The sequence below is a fragment of the Cucurbita pepo genome, chromosome LG14, assembly GCF_002806865.2.
Source record: "Cucurbita pepo subsp. pepo cultivar mu-cu-16 chromosome LG14, ASM280686v2, whole genome shotgun sequence".
In the NCBI taxonomy this organism is placed as follows: domain Eukaryota; kingdom Viridiplantae; phylum Streptophyta; class Magnoliopsida; order Cucurbitales; family Cucurbitaceae; genus Cucurbita; species Cucurbita pepo.
In genome coordinates this window covers 4,648,760-4,668,783 of record NC_036651.1, presented here as the reverse complement: position 1 = coordinate 4,668,783, position 20,024 = coordinate 4,648,760, and the positions used below count along the sequence as shown (strand labels likewise).

Below are 20,024 nucleotides of genomic sequence, written 5' to 3'. Positions count from 1 at the left end.
AGGTAAAAGCAATTAATTATTAATTTAAATAATTTTTATAGTTTCTTATTTACAAAAATATTCGTGATATTGATATATTTATAACATATTGAGAAATTTGTGTTAAGATCCGTTTGGATCTCGTATAAAATCTTATGGGTATGGATATGAAATATTATTTAATATGTCTAAATATATTAAATAATTAATTAACATCAATTAATTAATTTAACGAAACCATAGGCAACAAACTAAGTATATTAAATACTATTTAAGATAGTGTCCGAATTTTAATATTAGCTTGGAAATAAGAGAAGCAATTCAAGGCTATTATAAAGATTGTGAAATTTCTTTATCTTATATTCAACCATTTTATAAAATCTGTTTCTGTTTCAATAAAGTACGCTCAAACCAATAAATACTTATCAATTTTGTACCATACATATCATTTATGACAATTTATTTTTCTTTTTTTATTCAACCATTAGAGTATTTCAACCATTAGAGTATCTATAGATGTAACTCTATCATTAGCCGATATGTCCTTTTTGAGTTTTCACTTTCGAGCTTTTCCTCAACATTCTTAATACATGGCTGTTAGAAAAAGGATTCCACACCCTTATTATAAAGTAGGTTTAGTTTTCCTCCTCAACCGATGTGTGATCTTACAATCCACCTTCTTCAGAGCCCAACATCCTCGCTGACGCTCGTTCCCTCTCTAATCGACGTGGGATCTCAGTGAAATTTAAAAAGGGTCATAGATTTGTTTCCCAACGCATAATACTATATAAAGTAGCAACTCCATTGTATGATAACTACTGAGGGGGCCAAGAAATCTGTTAGTAACATATGGTACAAGAAATTCTGGAACATAAATTCTTACAGGTGTATCCCCAAAGCTAAAAGGTTCATCAAACAAGATGAATGCAATTCAATAGTAGAACAGAACTTCACATCCATTATATGAAAACAACCTCTAAACCCCTGAAACAATGGAGCTCATCAAACTCCACATGGCCATGATTGGAACACCATTTCCTAAATTTGTACTCACCAACAGAAACCATTACCTACTCACAAGAATGAATCAGTGGTTTAAAATTGAGAACGCAACACGGATATGAATCTTTGATTTTCATAGTCAGATCAGTTGCTCTATTTATAGAAATACCATTAGGCGATGGTGATGCAGTCTATCTCCATTTTGGCTTGTTCATGGAGACGTTGGATTCTGATATTTTGCCTTTGCCAATTTTGCTTGTATGAGTTTGTCTAAGATGGGAGGCTCCAAGGGAATGGCGTCCAGACAACGCTCTGATGCTGCAACTATCACCTGCACAAAACAGATTTCTGGGTCGTTGCGTTGCGCCGTAAAAAAATGAAGCTAACTGAAAATAGTAATCAAGTGCTAATCAAAGAAGTTACTGTGGCAAACCAGTAAAATTGCAAGGAGTTACCTCATCAAGCAAAAAGTCAATAGCTGCTTCATCATCTGCAATTTCCTTCAGAGGAGTCCTAAGGAACTGCATATCTAACTGAACTTGCTGGAACCCGCTTCGATTAAAAGTCTGGAGTCGGACGAATTCTAGCAAAGTTTTAAGTGAAAGTTTCACTGCAGTTGTTACAACAGATCCCTGCAGTAACAACAAAAAGTCTAAGCTGTCTGATTTTGGATTCATGTGGTGTTGCTCCACAAAGGATTTAACATGGTACCTGAGTAAACTCTACTCTAGTAAAAATCTCTATCTTTTGCTTAAATAACTTTGCTAGATGGGTTTCCAGCAACTGGCTCCGAGCTCTTTGCGTATTAGACCTATTCAACTTTTCCTCTCGGAGTGGATTACTCCGTGATGAGGTGGTGCTTCCATTGCTGTCAGTCCGACGATGCTTACGCGTCCCTTGTGGTAAAATCTGTTTAACTTCACTTCCAATAGCCTCTAACTGATGCAGGAAACAGGCCAGATTAAGAGCCACTCATAGTTTTCCCGAATAAACTAAACAGATTGACAGCTTGTAGGCTCGAAGTTATCCGTTCATTTATTCAAAACATAACAGCATCACAATAACATGAAAATTATAGCACTAATAACTAACAAGGTGAAACAATAGCACTAACCTCTTGAAGGAATAAATCGACAAACATGTGAACCTCTCTGGGTTCCTTGTGCTGTGGGGAAGATAATAAAAGAAAAGAAAGAGTATTGAATAGTGATAATAATAATAAATAGTATGGTAGAAAGTGTATAATCTATTCTCATCCCATGGACGTAATAACCAAAACTCACCTTAACCCAATTTGGCGTTCGAAACCTCTTGGTTAAAAGAACTGATATCCTCTGGCTTCTCATGTTTATATACTGAGATGACAAAAATAAGTAATTGTGATGTACCAAGTGAATGCTAATAGAATGTCGTGGTTAGGATTGTTAAACTGAATGCAGCTAAACACATTCCAATAAGATTTTTTAAAAATCATCCAATTTGCTCCATTATATATATAGCACGCAATGCAAGCTTAAAATATTTCTAGCATTATAATAGGAACGACAGAAATTTGAGCCATACAAGGTGCAGAAACTTTTCACCAGCAGCTCGAAACATTCGGCAAATTTCGGCAGGTACAAAGGCAGGACCATATTCATAACCCCTTGTACCACCACCAGAAAAAGAAGCTGCTATTTCCTGAAATGAAGACAAAAACACCTAAATGAGATGCATAAAGCCTCGATCTTTAGTGAGCTCAACGACATTTGTGGGAACAAGATTCGAATCTACTTCAAATTGGTAGTGAATGAATTTAAGAAACTACAATGATGCCTTGCCTCAGTGATTCTAGGGATGGCAGTTTGTTCAATAAATACTGAAACTTGAGCAAGAACCAAGACAAGCCCAGCAACAACTTTTTCAGCTTGAGTTGCCTCAGGCAAAACTTGACTTTGGCTAAAAGAACTATTTTTTCCTGAAAGCAACATGAACCGGTCAACAAGTGCCCTGAAGAAGTCCTGAAATCCTTCTTGAACCCAATCAACAATTGAGTCCCTCTGGCTGATTGTTAGCCCTGACTGATCTTCAAGAAGCTGGCGGAAGTCCTGAAAAAATTAAAAACACGCAGTGGGGAGAGAGAAATCAAGAGGATGAATAAACAATCTTAATAATCAAAGACGTTTACTATTTAGTATGTTGTGGTACGGTTTTGACATAATGCCGATAATTTCTTCAAGAAAAGAGAATAAAAGTGATATGATCCTAGCTTTCACATAATGCCAACAATATTCATATTAGTGCTTCAAAGGTGATAAATAAGATCATTAGCAGTTTCTACAAGAGAATAAAAGTTAAAGTGTTTTCATACAGTTAGTAGGTGTAGCCAAGTTGTCCAAATAATGCCAACAAAATGCATACCAGTANTAATAAAAAAAAAAAAAAAAAAAAATCATAAGTGAATTCTTCAAGAAAAGAGAAACAGAATTCAAGTAGTTTTCATATATTACTAGTAGAACATCCATGCTGCCCTGAAGCACAGCCTTCTTGCTGGCCTCCAGTGCAAGCTGCAAGGAGTACTCTTGAACGCCCTCCTCCTTTTTCCTAGTATGAACCTGTGCGAGTGCATCTGTCAATTCACATAGAATTTAACTCAAACTTTTAGAGATCAAAGGACACAAATGTGCTTCTAGAAGAAATCTTGAAGATTATATGCCCTTTATCCTGCGCATGATCTCAAGTAAGTCAAACAACCAACAATCTTCAACAATATTCAACCATTTCTCACTCAACTTTTAGATTTGTTTATATATGTTGCTTAGTGGTTATGGGGAAGATGATAGTGTGAGTAGAAGACCTGAGATGTCTTGCAGGAGACGAGAAAATGTGCATGTGACGTACTGTTTGACAGCAACCTGGGCAGCCTGAATATTACATATGAAAAGTTGAAAGTTCAATCTTAAACTTCATCTTTCTTCGCTTATTCGGACATCTATTCTTGTGATAAAAAAAATAGGGGAAAGTGCAAACATATTTGTACAGGGGAAGGCTAAAAAATGGAAAGAAGAAAAAAATCAATTAAAAACATTATACAAAATAAGACCTTCAAGGAATAATCAGGCAGACCAGCATCATTCAATACTTCCCCAAGTAAAAGCACATCTGTCCATATAATCCCTGCAATTAAAAACAGCTTAAGAATCGCCAGCTAAAAACTTGCCACAAAATTTAGATATAGTTTCTTGTCCAAATATGTGAAATCCCAGCTGTTTTAATACGACCAATGTCTAAAGTCGGTAGCTTCCCTGCAGCACAAAGACGCAACGGAAGAAAACTTTTCTTCTGAAGGTAGTCCCATTATGTAATGAAAATTCTCTATGTGAGGAGTTTCGCACGCAAAATGACCAGATATTTTGGAAACCAAATGAAACTAGCAACCTAAGATATTGTATTGAAGATCAACAAAAGTAAAAAAAATAAAAATAAAAATTGAAGCCAGCACCCAAGGGGGGAAAAGCTTATGAGTTCCATTAAATACACATGAATGCAATTTGTCAAAAATATGGTGTTTCTTGAATAACATTTCAGAAAAGAAAATAATCCATAAATATGACTGGATAAGTTGAAGATTAACAATTACAAGAGATATAGGATAGAAGTATATCACTAACTTGTACAACTTACCAAAAACACGGAGAAGATCTGCCGCACAAATCTGTTTTCTGATAAATTGCTCAATGGCGTCAAAATGCCTACAGAAGAAAAAAGGTGAAAACTCCTTCATGACCAAAATGATCCGTGAAGCCGAACTTTTAGTCAGGTATCGACCAATAAAAATAGAACTTATATTTTAACGTCTAAAAGAACAAACAACAAGAGCGATCAAGTACTTGGTAACCAAGTCCTGAGCAAGTTTTATCAGTTGCCTATCTGAATCTGCAAATATTACACGATAAGCTCGGATTGCCTCTGCAAACTCCCGTACAGATGCCTAACGAAGAAAAAATAATAGAAATGTCATAATTAGTATTGCGGTTGACTACATCCAAAAGTAATTGCCCTTTTTTAAGTTCAAAGCATAAACCTCATGATTTTACTTGCCATAAATTTCAGTTTTTTTTTTTTTAATTTTTTTAATAATAATTTATAATATTTATTTACTAAGATACAGAAACATTCCATAATCCAAAAAAGAAATGAAAGCAAAAGGGAAGATAAGATATTCTCCATGACAACCAATGGACCCACCTACAAAAAATAGAAATTTATTGAATTGAATAGAGTATAAATATTTATCTATTTTGTTGTCTGAAGCTTTATCCAGCGGCCCTTCAATTCAACCTATCGAAGGATGGCTCCAAAAGAAATGAAATATACTAGAGTTACCTACCACAAGTAGAAGTTAGCTTACCTCATGTGAAGCACCATAAACTGACTCAGAAGCATTTCCATCTTTTGAAGAGCCAATCACTAATGCACTACTCAAATCCTCAGCATTAAGCTGAAGATCCAATGTTGATTGTTCCAACTTTTCTAGCAACTTTGCCTTTAAGCTGTCCACCTGCCAATATATTGGCAAATTTTCAAATTATCGCATAGAGAAAATTGTTGATTGTACTTGAGCGATCAGAAGTATTTAATTTTTTACATCTTATACATGCTTCACTTGCCACAAGTGTCAGAATGACCATTGCCCATAATAGGCGTTAAAGAACAAGATATCAGCTTTTGATATTTCCATAAACGTCCTTGAGAAATTTCAATTTAGTAGTTATTGCATGTGGTGTACAATTTTGTTTTATTATCAGGGTAACGATTCTGCAGTTTAAAAAATGTACAAACCGGGAAATCAAGCTGCTTAAGAAGTACTGCAGCCTCCGCTCTCGTCTGTATGGATTCAGAATCTGAGAATAGCTTCTCCTGAAAACACATTGGTCAATCACAATGTAGACTATTTTTATAGGTAACAACACTTCCAAAACATTCAGCAACATTTTAATCGCTATAATTCTTTTTTTATTTTATGGATAACAATAGAAGTTATGTAAATATACCTGCAAGTTTTTCAAAACTATTGCTATTGCTTCTTCTGATGCTCGCTTGCAATCTTGGAATGAGGAGTCTCCATACACCTACCAAACAGATAATAATCAGTTTAGACTTATACCGAGAGCATGGAAGATCTAAAATCCCATTAGCAAAGAAGGAATCTTGCTATATGATTTATGCACCCCATTTTTTGGGGTGGGGTAGAGGCCAAAAAGGCACCTTAAATATTGGCATGGCACCAGTATAGAATCTGACTGCATCAGCATAGGCTTCTGTTTTGATGCACTTTCCAAGTCTAGCGGGTAGATCATATATGAACTGTTCATGAATCATTTCCAGAGAAAAAAAAAATAAGAACTCATATAGAGCCACATGTCAAACCTCACATAAAAGTATAGGAAAGTAAGTATTAAAAAAATCTTGATTCCTGACACATAGAAGAAGATACACAACCACATTCTACATTCTATCGAAATCGTAACTTACATCTACAGTAACTTCTAAAAGCACAACGATACCATCACAATGTACTAGAAAACAATACAGGTTTTGCAAACCCAGTTTTCTTTATTTGCTTAGTTTCATAGAAAGCCTATGCGAATCCCGAGCATCGGATGTCATTTTTAAATTGCAACAATCCTGAGTTATGCTACATATCAATGTGAAAATAGAAAAAGAGAAGTTCAGGATTGAATGCATGAAAAAAACTAGAGGCACTAGAATTCACCACCATATGTCCTATACTTTTTGGTACCTGAACTTTACGAAGAAGGTTTCGTGTTCGATGCAATTTCTCAATGTGCTCTCTTTTTTCAAAGAGAGAAGTATTAACTCCATCACTTCTAGACTGCACAGACAGTATCTGCAACAATTTACAACATAAGTGGTAATCCCTTAATAGACTGCTTAAGAAAAGTAATTATTCTGAATGCACCCATCTAAAAAAGAATATCACGTACTTTTTCAAGTAGTTGTTCCATGTTTGTCTCCATCCCCACGATATTATTATTCATCCTGGGAAATAAAACTTCATGTGCATGGTAAGTAAGGAATTTGAGTCTACTTTATTAAATATGGAAAACAACAGATACAGTAAGGGAAAAAGTAAAAAGCACATGAAATAGGATAAAATTCTAGGCTAATTGGAGTACGATAGATCGCCAATAAGGAGGAAGAGGTATTAAAAAAAATATAGGAGAATGAGGGTAAGAAATGGGGAGAATGAGGGCCCTAAGACCATAAATATAGGACAATGAGGGTAAGACATGGGGAGAATATGGTTTCAGACTAGGGATTTAGTTTTACTAGTTTCATTCAAGTCAATTTGTTAAAGATCTTCAGATCTATATGGACCACATCTGGTGCTCGTGACTTTTGTCAAGCTAAGGTGAAGATTTATTGGGATCTAGATCAAGTCAATTTGGGGTTGGGTCAATGAAACTGCAATCTAACATGGTTTAAACCAAAATTTACATGGTTCGCAAAGCTAGAGACAGCAGAAGGAATGTGAGCATAGCAATTTCAAAGAATGTGAGAGAGGGTCAATATTTAAATAAAAAAATTAAATTTAAAAAAGAAAACAAAACTTTCCTGGAGAAAAATGAAAGAATGCGTAAAAGCATACAAAAGACAAGCCACAAAAGGAGAACGGACTCCAGCCCAAAAGAATTATACACCAAGCTGAAAATTGCAAAAAGTTTAATTAATGGATGACCATAAAGACACTTTAAACCTCGCCATCTTCCACACCTCTTCAATTGCCTTCTCCAACCCTCTAAAAATTCTACTGTTCCTCTCAAGTCACACGCCTCACAAAATAGCACAAAAACAAGCTTGCCACAAGACTCTTCCTTTATTACGAAAATGAGCATTCATCAAAATTTTCTACATTGAAAAATGACCAGCCTTATTACACATCACCTCCACACGGAATACCTTTAAAAATCAACTCCAACGGGAATAAGCAAACTAACAACTCCATAGAAGATGATCAAGATCCTCCAGTTGTCAGCGACAAAGGACATAGAGCACACAAAACAAAGGAATACTTTGCATACAAACTTGGGTGTTTACCATGTAAAACTTGCCAAGCAAAGAACTTCAAGGTTCAATGAAACTAATAGATGGCAACAAGGCTAGGAGCCGCAAGGAAAGCAATAACAGTTTTGAGGCAGACGACGTGAATTTGAAAGCTTTTCATCATACATCTTATGATTGACCAAATTGGAGGCATAACTAGTTCTTGGCTTCACAATACTGAGAATTCCACAGTCATTGTACATTTTCTGTATGCTTGTGGATGGGCTCCGTATCAATGAAAAGTTCAATTCTTATTGACACCAAGGGAGGGACAAAGAAGATGGTTTGTGGGAATGTTGAGGGAACAACTAGGAATTACGAAAAGTTCTCCCCAATTAGGAAGGATAGAAGAATACTAGAAAACACTTCCAAGATGGAAATCCACAAGGAAGCAACAACAACGCTATCCAACATTTGTATAGCAATCCTACTAGCAACCTAAAAAGCCAGACTACTCTCTAATGACAATTCTCACAATGCAACCGTAGTAGCATTTACATATATATAAGAGACAATTTCATTGATATTTGAAATTTACAAAAAGGATGTTTTAACCATGATGTTTACATGAAAAAAACCTTCTCAATTTACAATAAGGGAGGTATGACTATAGCAAACAAAAGTATTAGACAATTTACACCAAGATATAGCATGGTAAACAGCATTGTCGAAGAGCGTTGTATAAGTCAGTGTCTTTTCCATTAATACTCTTTGATTTCTTCCTTTCCACATATTCCAAAAGAAAACCATGATAAAGTTTTTCCATAGCAAGACATTTGCATTCTTAAAGGGGTGATACGTTAAGGTTATGTCCAATAAATTCTTTGCCTCCCTAGGAAAAGTGAGATATCATCCGAAGATATTGAGTATCCTTGTCTAGAAATTCTAAGTGGCTTTGGATTCATCGTCTTTCTTGCATAATGGGCACCAACTTGGATATAGAATGTAGGGCATTCTTGTTTGTAGATTTACACTTATGCTACTGGCTTTATATGCGCTATTTTCCAATGAAAATACTACACCATTTTAGGATGATTTCCTTTCCATTTGTTTTTACCAGCATGGGGTTATTGCTTCTACTTTCTTCTCTATGTCCCATCATTAAAGATTTTGTAGAGAAGAACCCATCAACGCTAGGAAGTCAAGTCAATGAGCCTGCTTCTTTAGACAATACAACTGGGGCAAGAACGAGGCTTAATTCGGCCCATTTTGTAGCTTCATTATCCTTTAAGTTCCTATGAAGCTTCGGTCCCAAAAATTGTTAATAATGATGCAAAGGATTTGTAGTTTCCCTTTAAGGGTAATCTTTGTGCTAACATTGATGCGCATAATCTTTGTTTTGTGGAGATTGATATCTTGTTCTAAGAACCTTTTGAAGGCTTTTACCATCTCGATCATATTTTTTTTATGAAGGAGACATTTGACAAATCAGAGAAGAGGATCATATCATACACAAACTAAAGGTGGTTAAAACTTAAGCCTTCATTACCAACCTGAAAGCCCTTTATCTGCCCTTCGTATTCGACCTTGGTGAGTAAGCAACTGGGGCAATCCATTATCATTATGAAAAGAAAAGGGGATAGTGATCCTCTTGTCGAAGACCCCGTGAGGCATATCTTCCCTCTCGATCTTCCATTGATGATGATGGAGAATTTTGTTGGATGAAATACAGCCCTTCATCCACCTCCATCATTTTGAGCCAAAGCCTTTTGCTACAAGAATGTTATCGAGGAAGGAAAGTTCAATCGACCTCATTGAAGACCTTTTCCGAGTCAAGTTTGATACTACACCTTTTTGTTTCTTTCTTTCTCATTCATCTATAAGTTCATTTTTCATGAGGGATGCATCGAGGATTTGTCGTTCCTCTACATAAGTTGTTTGTTGCTCAGTAATCATGAAAGAGAGGATCCTTTTAAGACATTTTGATAGATCCTTGCAATGATTTTGTATAGTTCAGTCGTACAACTTATGGGGCAAAAGTCGACTACAGTATGGGCATTCATTTTCTTTGAGATCAAACAGAAGTATGTTTCATTTAGGTTGCATCAATTGGGCTCTTGTCAAGATCGTGGGAAAACTCAAAGAAGGTATCATCCTTTGCATATAAGGACATGTAAAAAGACACAATTTCTTAGACAATTTCATCTACGTTACTAAACTTTTGCCTTGTGTCGATAGAATGTCCATGATGGTACTCTTTCATGTCTTTGAAGCAATGATACGATGGAAAATTTTGGATTTTATGTCGTCATCCTCTGGTCATCATTTAACATTTTTGTCTCCAAGATTGTTCTTGCTTTGCTGCCAACAAGATAAGTTCTACTTTCATGAGCTTTTTGGTGTGTGTTGAACTAAACTCTATGCAAATAACAAAGTCTAAGAGAAAACCAAGCCTATACTGGGAAAATAGCTGAATGAATACCTTGCAGAATCTCTAGGGAAGGCTATTGCAACTGCTCCCTTACCAACAGATGGCTTCAGGCGGTTGTAAAACAATTGTGGTCAATTCCTTCTCTTACGACAGGTTTGGACAGCTAAAGGCCTCGTGGCCACCTAAGGGGAGTCTTGAAAATTTATAATTCTAGGTTCAATAACATGATAATTGAGCAGCAGATAGACGGGGGATCTATGTCTTCCTTGGTTAGAGTATGCTGGATAATCAATTAGGATTGGTTGGTCAGATAGAGTGTCATAAGGGGATGATTAGGAAATGAGAGCTTATTGAGGAGTGAAGGCTCAAACAGAGATTCTAAGTTCACCAAATCACCTATAACTTATCCAACCTTCTGTTGTACACAATGTTTATTCATATTATATATCACATACGGCTCTCGTATCATAAACCTAATTTTGCTCAAATACTAACAACATAACCTAGAGAAATCATTGAAATGGACAAACTTCTAAACAACATTCACATTTCACATATGAAAATTGGCTTGATAATTGTTGGGAAAGAAAAGACTATTAACCTTTTTATTGTATCAGTTGCACTGATGAACTTATTGTAATTTTCATAAACCAACATTTGTAGATCTGTGTCAAGATTCTTAATCTCAGCAGCCATTTCGACATGTTTTTGAAGGAGCCCCTCCAAATTCGACTTTTGTACCTACATAGCATGGCAAACTAAAATAAATGAATAAAAAAATTGGATTTCACTACTACTAGTGAAGTTCAAATACAGAGATACATCAATTAATATTGAGCAAAGAATTCCTTTAAACTCCCCTTTGACATCTTTACTAGGGATGGGAATTAAAATTGAATGAGATGAGACTCAAAGTACAAGGACCAAAGTATTTTAACCTTCTTTTTATATATACTTTTGTTCACGAGAAGCTATACTTGAATTGAAAAAAATGAAAGAGTACAAGGCACATACAAAAAAAAAAAACCAACCCCCAAAGAGAGCCCAAGTAAAACAAAAAATAACTCCAATTAAGCATGATAATATATAAGGTGGAATGACAAAAATCCTCACACGCCAAAGCCCAAAGGAAAACATGGAACCTAATAAAAGATCAAACTTCCTTTATGAACCTCTCAACCCCTCTAAAAACTCTATTGTTCCTTTCACCCCAAATGCCTCATAATATAGCACACGTGTCTGCAAGACACAAAAAACAACGCCCATTATGAAAGGTAAGCGAATCATAAACTCCTCTAACATAGGGCTGCAATCTCTAGGTTGACCCAAACTAAGACCAAAGGTCTGAAAGAAACAAGTCCATGATACCCAAACATAATAACAAGACCACAAAAGGTGATTTGTCCTCAGCTTGCTCCCCGACAAAGAATACAATGTTATGAGACCCTATCAAGCAACGTGACCTTCTCAATCCAAGGTGTTAACTTTGCCATGAAGAACTTGTCAAACAAAAAATTACAATCTTAAAAAATTAAAACTATCATGAAAAAGTGAAGACGAAAAGACTGAATAAAGAAGGATTAACCAAACAATAGATAAAGAAATTGCACAAGAAACCCTTAGAAGGACAAGGGTTCCATATATCAAGATCCCTTGTTCCCAAATTAACAAATAAATCCCTAAGCAAAGATAAAATGGTCATAATATTTATAGTTTCATTGTCGGACAACAGACAACATAACCCAAGGTCCATAGAAAAAGTAGAGCTCCCTGATTTGGAAAGGACAAAGGTCACCAAATGGAGTCTCATAGAAGATAAATGGTACAAATGAGTAAATAAAGGGTAGAGGAGTCCATGTCTCAATCAATAATCCTCACAAAAGTAAGCATTCCCCCTGTCACCCACCAAACCCCAAACTCCAAACAAATTACGAAAAGAAAGAGAGCCCCTAAAAGTAGCTTCCCACAAATGTCTAGTAGTGCCTTTCAAAACACCGCAAGAGACCCACCCAGAAGGGAAAAGACCGTACTTGCTCGCAATGACATTCTGCCAAAAAGAGCTTCGACTCTCAAGGAAAGTGTCAAATGTAGCCAATAAGACCTACTTTTGTACCCTCAGATTACGTGTGCCTAGTGTCACAACCTTACTATGAAGAGAGTAAGTTGTGACCCTCACGCCATGACAAGCAAAGGGGCGTCCCTCAAGAGACGCCCATCCGGCCATATGCGGGCCAACGTAGAAGAATGCCATGATGCGATCGAGGAGGACGATGCATCATCCAACACACCACCACGCAAAGTGGGTATTGAAGACATGTTGAGACACAAGCATAACAGAGACATCAGCATAGACATGAAGGACAAGATAGGCTTGTTGAAGGGCCGGGTAGGGCCCCGGGCCTTAACCTCAAAAGTCGAGGTTCCGGAAGGAATTTGGTCATGCGGTTCGGGAGTTAAGTCCGTCCATATGAAATATGAATGCTCGCCAAGTTTGGTGTCGATCGGACATTGGACGGACAATGCACGACACCGTATGACACCTCACGAAAATCATGTCTACTCCTGGTAGAATGAAAATGGCTCAAAATGTACTATAGGGGGTACCATGGTGTTAGCTCTCCACCACCCCTGGGCCCTGTGGCCTAAGTGAGCTACCCTGTGGCACATACGTGTGTCACAGTGTGGGCGAGCGTGCCGAGACGAGTGTCTCGGGCGACTTCCTTTGAAATGGGTTTTTGAAGGACAGTACCGGACGGCACGGGTGTGCCGGTATTGCGCCCTAGCCCGCGTGTTGGAGGTTGCTACATACACCCGCTATCCGGTACGGTATCCGTAAATGACTCGGCATGGGCACGGGAGGGCCTATGCCTCGATAGAACCCGGATGGATGGATGTTCGGGAAGCCCCGATGAGATGAACGACACGCGGGCCCATTCTCGATGGCACGACTGAACGAGTTATGATGGCCGACGACATCCCGAGACTCGGGATGGCGTCAAGACATATGGACCCCGTCGATGGGGATCGAGATGGCAAGATGAGATGCGACGTTGTATTGAGAGACCTTGGCCCGAGTAGAGGCAAGGTCGAGCCGAATGAGTTGGCCTAGCGTAGAGGCAAGTCGGATGTGTCGCAGACGATTGAACATACACGCACAGGCGGCGTGTGTGGTTGGACAAGCTTGGATTCCGCACAAGCGATGTTCGATTGGCGAAGACAAACCTCGCCTAAGGTCCGATGAAGCCACAAAGCCGGGGCGAAAAATATATATGGGGCTTAATTCTCCTTAAGGCTGGTCGTGAGCGTGTATAGATCACGACGCCGCACGGTCAAGAATGTAGGACCGTGACACCTAGCCCTTCAAGCTTGCAACCTCTTCTCACAGAAAGTTTGTGAGTTTACTAACCAACATAGGAAATCCTATGTCCCACACAATATTCACTAAATCAAGGAAAGCCTGCCGCTTGGAAGAGAGACGCTTTTAAATTTTATCTACTACAAGATCCCAAAACCTCCTACTTCTAGGATTGTGGCCAAGAGGTTGTCCCATATAGAATGAAGGAAAAGTCTACCACAAAACCAAATATTTCAAGATTAGTAAACCCTAATGATCACCTTCTGCAGAAGGGTTTACTGAATTTGAGTGGGGCAGATTTTTCATTTGGAGATGGATTCCCAAGATTGTAACAGCACACCCGTTCAAAAAGTAGTATGGTTAGAAAAAAAAAAATGGGATGAAAAATGGGAACCTCAACTCAAGGCGAAACTTGTAGAATTGAGAGATTACTTAGCTAGGTATATCTCATGGATAGCCCTAAAAGCATATTGCTGTACCTTGAAAAATCAGGGGTCATTTCCAAAGAAGATGTTCTCCCAAAGAACTTGACTACTGTAATCTCAAAGCAAAAATTGAAAATTATATTTTCTCATGGACCCCTAATCCTTGGGGATGTAAGGTCTTACACAAAAGATGATTTTCCTTGAAACTGAAGACTCCTAAGTGGTCTGTTACCATTTCTCAGGAAGATCAGAGCCCTCTATTCTTTCAGCCTACATTTTAGAGCCGGCAGATGGTGAGCTGTAAAAAGAGTGGTGGAGTTTGTGGGGAACTTTACAGTAAAGCTCAAAATAACATTAATCAAATACTTCTTTTTAGAGAAATCAATATTTCATTAGTCTAATGAAATACTCAAAACGGAGGAAACCTAGATGTGTAATTATTCGTTGACTGTAATTCTTAATGGAACAGTTTCATTTCAAGCTCCTTCGCACCTTATCAATTAAAATTACTCTTACTAGTTATAAAAAGTAGTTTACTTAATAGAAACTCCTATTCCATACCCCCCCAACCACCCCCCCGCCCAAAAAAAAGGAAGTAAATATTCATATATTCGATACAAAGAACATAATAGATCAAAATGAATAAAAAAAATATACGAAATGAAGAAAAAAGAAAGAGAAGTTTAAGGCATACCAGAATGCTCATATACTGATCAGGATTAAATGAGGTGGTGTTAATAGCTTCTAAAGGAGAAGCATATCGATTAGATGAACCCATGGATGAGCCAGACGTTGAAGCATCAGGGGAGTAGAAACTAGATAGCAGATCCCTCATCCTTTTAGTTTTTTCATCCATTGAACCATTATCAATCTCCATTTCTGCTCTTGCTTCCTCCTTGTAAACTCTTCCGACTGACGTCTATTATTCTAGATAGAAGATCCTGGCTATGGCAGTTACCTTTCGAGCTTACAGCTTATCCTACCTTCTGCAGTATTCACAAACAACATTGTAAGCTAGTTATTTGGCTTCATTACACAGTTATGCGGAAGCACATACCAAGTATTCAGCTTCTGCCCTCTGGAAACGCAAGCAATAGTGATTGTTATTGACAAGAGTATAAGACATTTGATACTCTTTAGTAAATGTGATGAACAGTACCTTCTCTTATTTTCCAGATGTAATAACATTATTAAAAAAATCGATCAAAATATTTTATATAAAAAACATTTATAGCATTCATGAAAAAATACAAATGAGTTCTCCACATTGTCAACAAATTAAAAGATGTTTTCACTTGATATTTCAACATGAATCTTGGACTCCGCATACATATATACTGATTAGCCCTTTATATTGATTGTTCTTTAATAAAGTATTGTCCTCATGAAAGCAGCTCAAATTTCTTTCTTCATAAAGCATTAGAGTACATGATTTAAAGATTACATTTGAGAATATTTTTTTTAATCTATTAAAAATAATTTAATTAAATAATACTACTTTTCCCCTAAGATCTTCATTATGCTCAACAACATATCATTTACAAGACTGTAAAGATGGGGTAACGAGAGGGCCAGTGGAGGGTTGGTTACCCATGGATCAGTCCACAAAAAAAGTTGAGGCTCCATTCCCCACATGGTGGACAAGGTCTTGATACTTAACTGTTTGAAATATTGATATAATCAAATATATTAGCCTAAGTTTTTGGGTTAAGTGGTGATTTAACATACCATCGGTGCAGGAGGTCTATTGTTCAAACCCTTGTAAGGTTATTTTCTCTCCAATTAATATTGAATTATACTTGTTGTGTCTTATACAAATTTCCAAGCACACAATGAAGGGGGAGTGTGGAAGTATTGGTATAATTAAATCCACCGTAACCCATTAGCTTAAGCTTTTGGGTTCAATGGTAATACATTAACAATGAATTTCCGAAGGCCCTTGGCTGTGGATAAAGAAAACCAATTCAAAAAGATTGATCAGCAATAATTTCCTTGTTAAGTTATCCCCCCCATAGAACATCTTTTTCATGGTTGTACCCGCCACACCCATTTGGCAAGAAGGACTTTATTTTAGTCTCTTATGGAATGAAGATTGAGACCTCCATGGTCCAATGGAAAGATGATATTACTCCACCAAACTAGATGTCTTGTGGCACTTTTCTACCACTTGGCCACCTTACTTGGCATGTTAAATAAGGGGAGATAATAGATTGGGAGGTTTAATATTGTGGCTTGAACGAACTTGAGCCTCCCTCTTTTAGAAATAAAAGATGATCCCCATATTGATAGTCTTCTCTGAATCTTATCAATGATTGGTGCCCAAAAGAAAAATATTCTACGGGCACCGTCCATTCTCCCAATTTGCACACATATTTAATGACAGTGCGTTCAGTAACAGTTGGGACAACATTGATAGCAACAATCTTTGATTTATGAAACTTAATATTGTGGTTGGATGACTTTTCAAAAACAACAACCATGTATAGAAGGCGAGTTGGAGAGATAGCTCATCATCAAGTTTGGTGAAAATGAGGGTTTAATTGATATNTGGATCGCCAAAGATGATGGCATTTACATTAAGAACTTTGCCAAGGGGATTGATGAACTTAGTTACACATGGGAAGCTTGAATTGAATATTAGTTTTAATCCATTTTTGTTTGTTTTTTTTATTTTATTTGATGATCATGTTAAGTGTTGAAACCAATTGAAAAGCCAGGAAACATTTGAGGCTACTGGCTTTTTTCCAAGTAGTAAGGACCCAACAAAATCTTATAAGGTATTGTATATGAAATCATAGGGTAAAATCCCTTTATGTCAAAGCCAGTAGAGTCTAAGAAGATCACTACTCATCATCTTTGGCTTTCTTATTCATCTCTCCCTTTCCTTGAGCCAATTAGATAATTATAGTTGAATTAAAGCTAAATGGGCTAATTAATAATGGTTAACAACACTCCACTGCCCTTCCATAAATTTTCTTTCTGCACACACACTACAAAGAAGAAATCTTGAAGTTGCTGCCTTCTTGCTCTAACTAACCCTATGAATTTCTTTTTCATGGAACTCCAAAACTGCTTGAAGTTGCTTTACTGAGAACTTTTCCACGGTGTCCCAAAGCTGTTTGGAAGTTCTTTCCTAACTAGAGTTTCCAGACTAAAACGAAAGAAACTATTTCCTTTAGCTTCAACCCATTCAACTCTAAATTCTGCGCATCAGAAATGATTAATACCGATTCTATCATTGATTCTGAAAGCAAACTCAGCCAGATCTCAGGAAAGTTTCTATCAACATTATTCAATGGGCATGAACATCAAATGGAGGGATAGCCGTATGCACAAGTCTTTGCATCCAAACTAAAGTCATGAATTGAATGGAAGAAAAACAAAACAAAGCCACTAATTTTTGTGGATCCGTACCCCTTATACCATAATAAAGGGCTGAAGTGTTCAAAGGGTTTTCTGGGATCCAAAATTGAATGAAAGTTGGGCTATAAATAGGCCGTAATTAAACAGATTCAGCGCTTTGGTAGTCACTAACCGTTAAAAAACAATCTCCGGAATAAGGATTGGCTAGGATTAGGACTCTAAGTTATAGAAGAGACTATAAACATGCCATGATCACTCAAGAAAAGTAGGAATCTGAAATCAGTAAAGAAAATTTTCATTTCAAATAGGTTAGAGTTAACACGATTTCAAACTTTGGAAAAAAAAAATCAGTACCATAGAAATTTCTTTTGCAATAACGCCTACGGCTGTTGAGAATTGACTGTAGAAGTGATCAACAAAAAGAAAATTGTTCTTGATTTTTTTGTTTTCTCCGTGAGTGAAGAGAACATAACCCAATGAAAGAAAATAAAGAACAAAATGAAGAACAAAATAAACCTCGGAGTATTGATAAATTGGCGGCTGTGGTGGCGCGATCTCTCCAAGGGCGCGGATTAGGGGCTTAACCACTGTGTTTCTGAGGGGGAGAACAGAGATAAAAACACTGACAGCTCGGAGGGGCGACAGAGTTTGAGAGGGAGAACGGCGGCAATTTAATTGGAAGGTTGAGAATGCAGCGTGCGGCAGCAGAAGCTGAGACGGCGGCCGGCAGGAACGGCCGGATAGAGTGCAGTGGCCGGTGATAGGAGGGGGAGGGGTAGCTGAACGTGAAATGGGATTTAGAAAGAGGAAAAATATTTTTTTAAAAAAATTAATTTAAAAAAAAAAAAAAAAAAACTGTAATTTCAGTTTTGTTTACTTTTCAAAACATTTCTCTCTAATTTTCATTCGGTTTTGGTCTATTTTTAATATAATTTAAGGATATTAGGAGAAAAATTACTATATCATTTTGGTCAAGTAAATATTGTAATAATTAAAAATTAAGTAAATATTGTAGTAATTAAAAATTAAGTAAATATTGTAGTAATTAAAAATTAAGTAAATATTGTAGTAATTAAAAATTAAGTAAATATTGTAGTAATTAAAAATTAAGTAAATATTGTAGTAATTAAAAATTAAGTAAATATTGTAGTAATTAAAAATTAAGTAAATATTGTAGTAATTAAAAATTAAGTAAATATTGTAGTAATTAAAAATTAAGTAAATATTGTAGTAATTAAAAATTAAGTAAATATTGTAGTAATTAAAAATTAAGTAAATATTGTAGTAATTAAAAATTAAGTAAATATTGTAGTAATTAAAAATTAAGTAAATATTGTAGTAATTAAAAATTAAGTAAATATTAGTAATAATTAAAAATTAAGTAAATATTAGTAATAATTAAAAATTAGATATGTGCATTGATATAATAATTTCTTGCTATAAAATAAATAGTTTTTTAAAAAATCAATAACAACGATAAAATGTCAATTTTTACCCTTCATGACTGTACAAATCATTCTTACTTATAAACCTTCCTCTCGAAAATTTCTAGTCTTAGAACAACTCAAGATATTTGTTTGCATCTCTTATTATTTCTCTTAGGTGGCTCCTTCACAATTCTTATATGTGATCTTGGCTAGGAAAATTTTCATGCCACATCCAGTTCTTGAGCTTACATGGCTCTTTATCGGGCAACCTATGTCTAACCTTTAACCGGTAGTCCTTATCTCATGACTCGAGAAGTGTCTATCCTTAGTCCTCACAAACCTATAAGTTCTTGTGGTTATTCCTTCCTTCTCTCAACTTAATGTCCCAATGAGGATATCTATAAGAGGGATATGTGCAGCTTGCCACGATTTACAATTCTAATCAACAAAGTTTGTGTTTCTATTCAAAGTTAGAATGTCATCCACACACTTCACGGTAATTCCTTCCTTCCTAACATTCTCTCACGTCATGAATTTCCAATGATCTTAGTCATATCGGCCCCCATATTGATTCGCTAGTCACCCTGTCCTGTCTCGACTCTAAAAATCTTCGTTCATGGTGTGGTTACTTCTCTATCTTCGTAGATCACAAAATATTGAAATGCTCTTGCAAATTCTCTTATAATTCCTCCTCAACATACTCAAAATCTACCTCGATCCTACAAATCTTGAAATCCGTCGTATTTGACGTATTACGTCATTCCTTAACTAGCATACGAGTTTATCCCTTTCGTTCTTGTACGAGCTCTTCCTAGTGTATCACTTGGTTTTCGTTGAGGCCTAACCTAGCCAATATGTTCAAGTCCTATCTCTTACATGATTTTTATCCACTCATTTTGATTTAGACACACTCTCCTGTTATTGTCATGACAATGTCATGCCACCGAAAGTAGGCTATTTCAATCCTAACCAAATCTTGGCACTACTTGGGTCTA

The 20,024-nt window shown here is 36.4% G+C and overlaps 1 protein-coding gene across 6 annotated transcripts; it reads right to left on the bottom strand.

Annotated features, from left to right (window-relative positions):
* Positions 1–763: 763 nt before the first annotated feature.
* On the bottom strand, positions 764–18,409 carry LOC111810068 (vacuolar protein sorting-associated protein 51 homolog). Of its 6 annotated transcripts, none has more exons than XM_023696618.1 (22): positions 18,119–18,409; positions 15,297–15,317; positions 14,934–15,225; positions 11,061–11,200; positions 6,969–7,023; positions 6,764–6,871; positions 6,229–6,327; positions 6,015–6,092; positions 5,803–5,880; positions 5,372–5,521; positions 4,851–4,951; positions 4,645–4,712; positions 4,064–4,137; positions 3,818–3,884; positions 3,471–3,589; positions 2,802–3,068; positions 2,545–2,661; positions 2,265–2,336; positions 2,096–2,146; positions 1,693–1,920; positions 1,437–1,613; positions 764–1,312 (listed from the first exon to the last, which is right to left on the bottom strand). In XM_023696618.1, exons 3-22 carry the CDS (start codon positions 15,114–15,116, stop codon positions 1,193–1,195), a joined length of 2,352 nt encoding a protein of 783 aa, XP_023552386.1. In that variant the 5' UTR covers positions 15,117–15,225; positions 15,297–15,317; positions 18,119–18,409; the 3' UTR covers positions 764–1,192. The 6 variants fall into 6 exon arrangements, with proteins under 6 accessions (XP_023552386.1, XP_023552388.1, XP_023552385.1 ...); XM_023696620.1 differs by lacking the exon at positions 15,297–15,317 and having other exon boundaries at positions 764–1,049; positions 1,151–1,312; XM_023696617.1 differs by lacking the exon at positions 15,297–15,317.
* Between the last annotated feature and the right edge of the window lie 1,615 nt (positions 18,410–20,024).

Excerpts from the sequence above, each read along its gene's own strand:
- LOC111810068 (XM_023696618.1), bottom strand. The coding sequence starts at position 15,116 with ATGGAGATTGATAATGGTTCAATGGATGAAAAAACTAAAAGGATGAGG. Across the intron at positions 11,201-14,933 it reads ATCAGTATATGAGCATTCTG|GTACAAAAGTCGAATTTGGA; the intron begins GTATGCCTTAAA and ends CATGCTATGTAG. Across the intron at positions 6,093-6,228 it reads GTGCCATGCCAATATTTAAG|GTGTATGGAGACTCCTCATT; the intron begins GTGCCTTTTTGG and ends TCTGTTTGGTAG.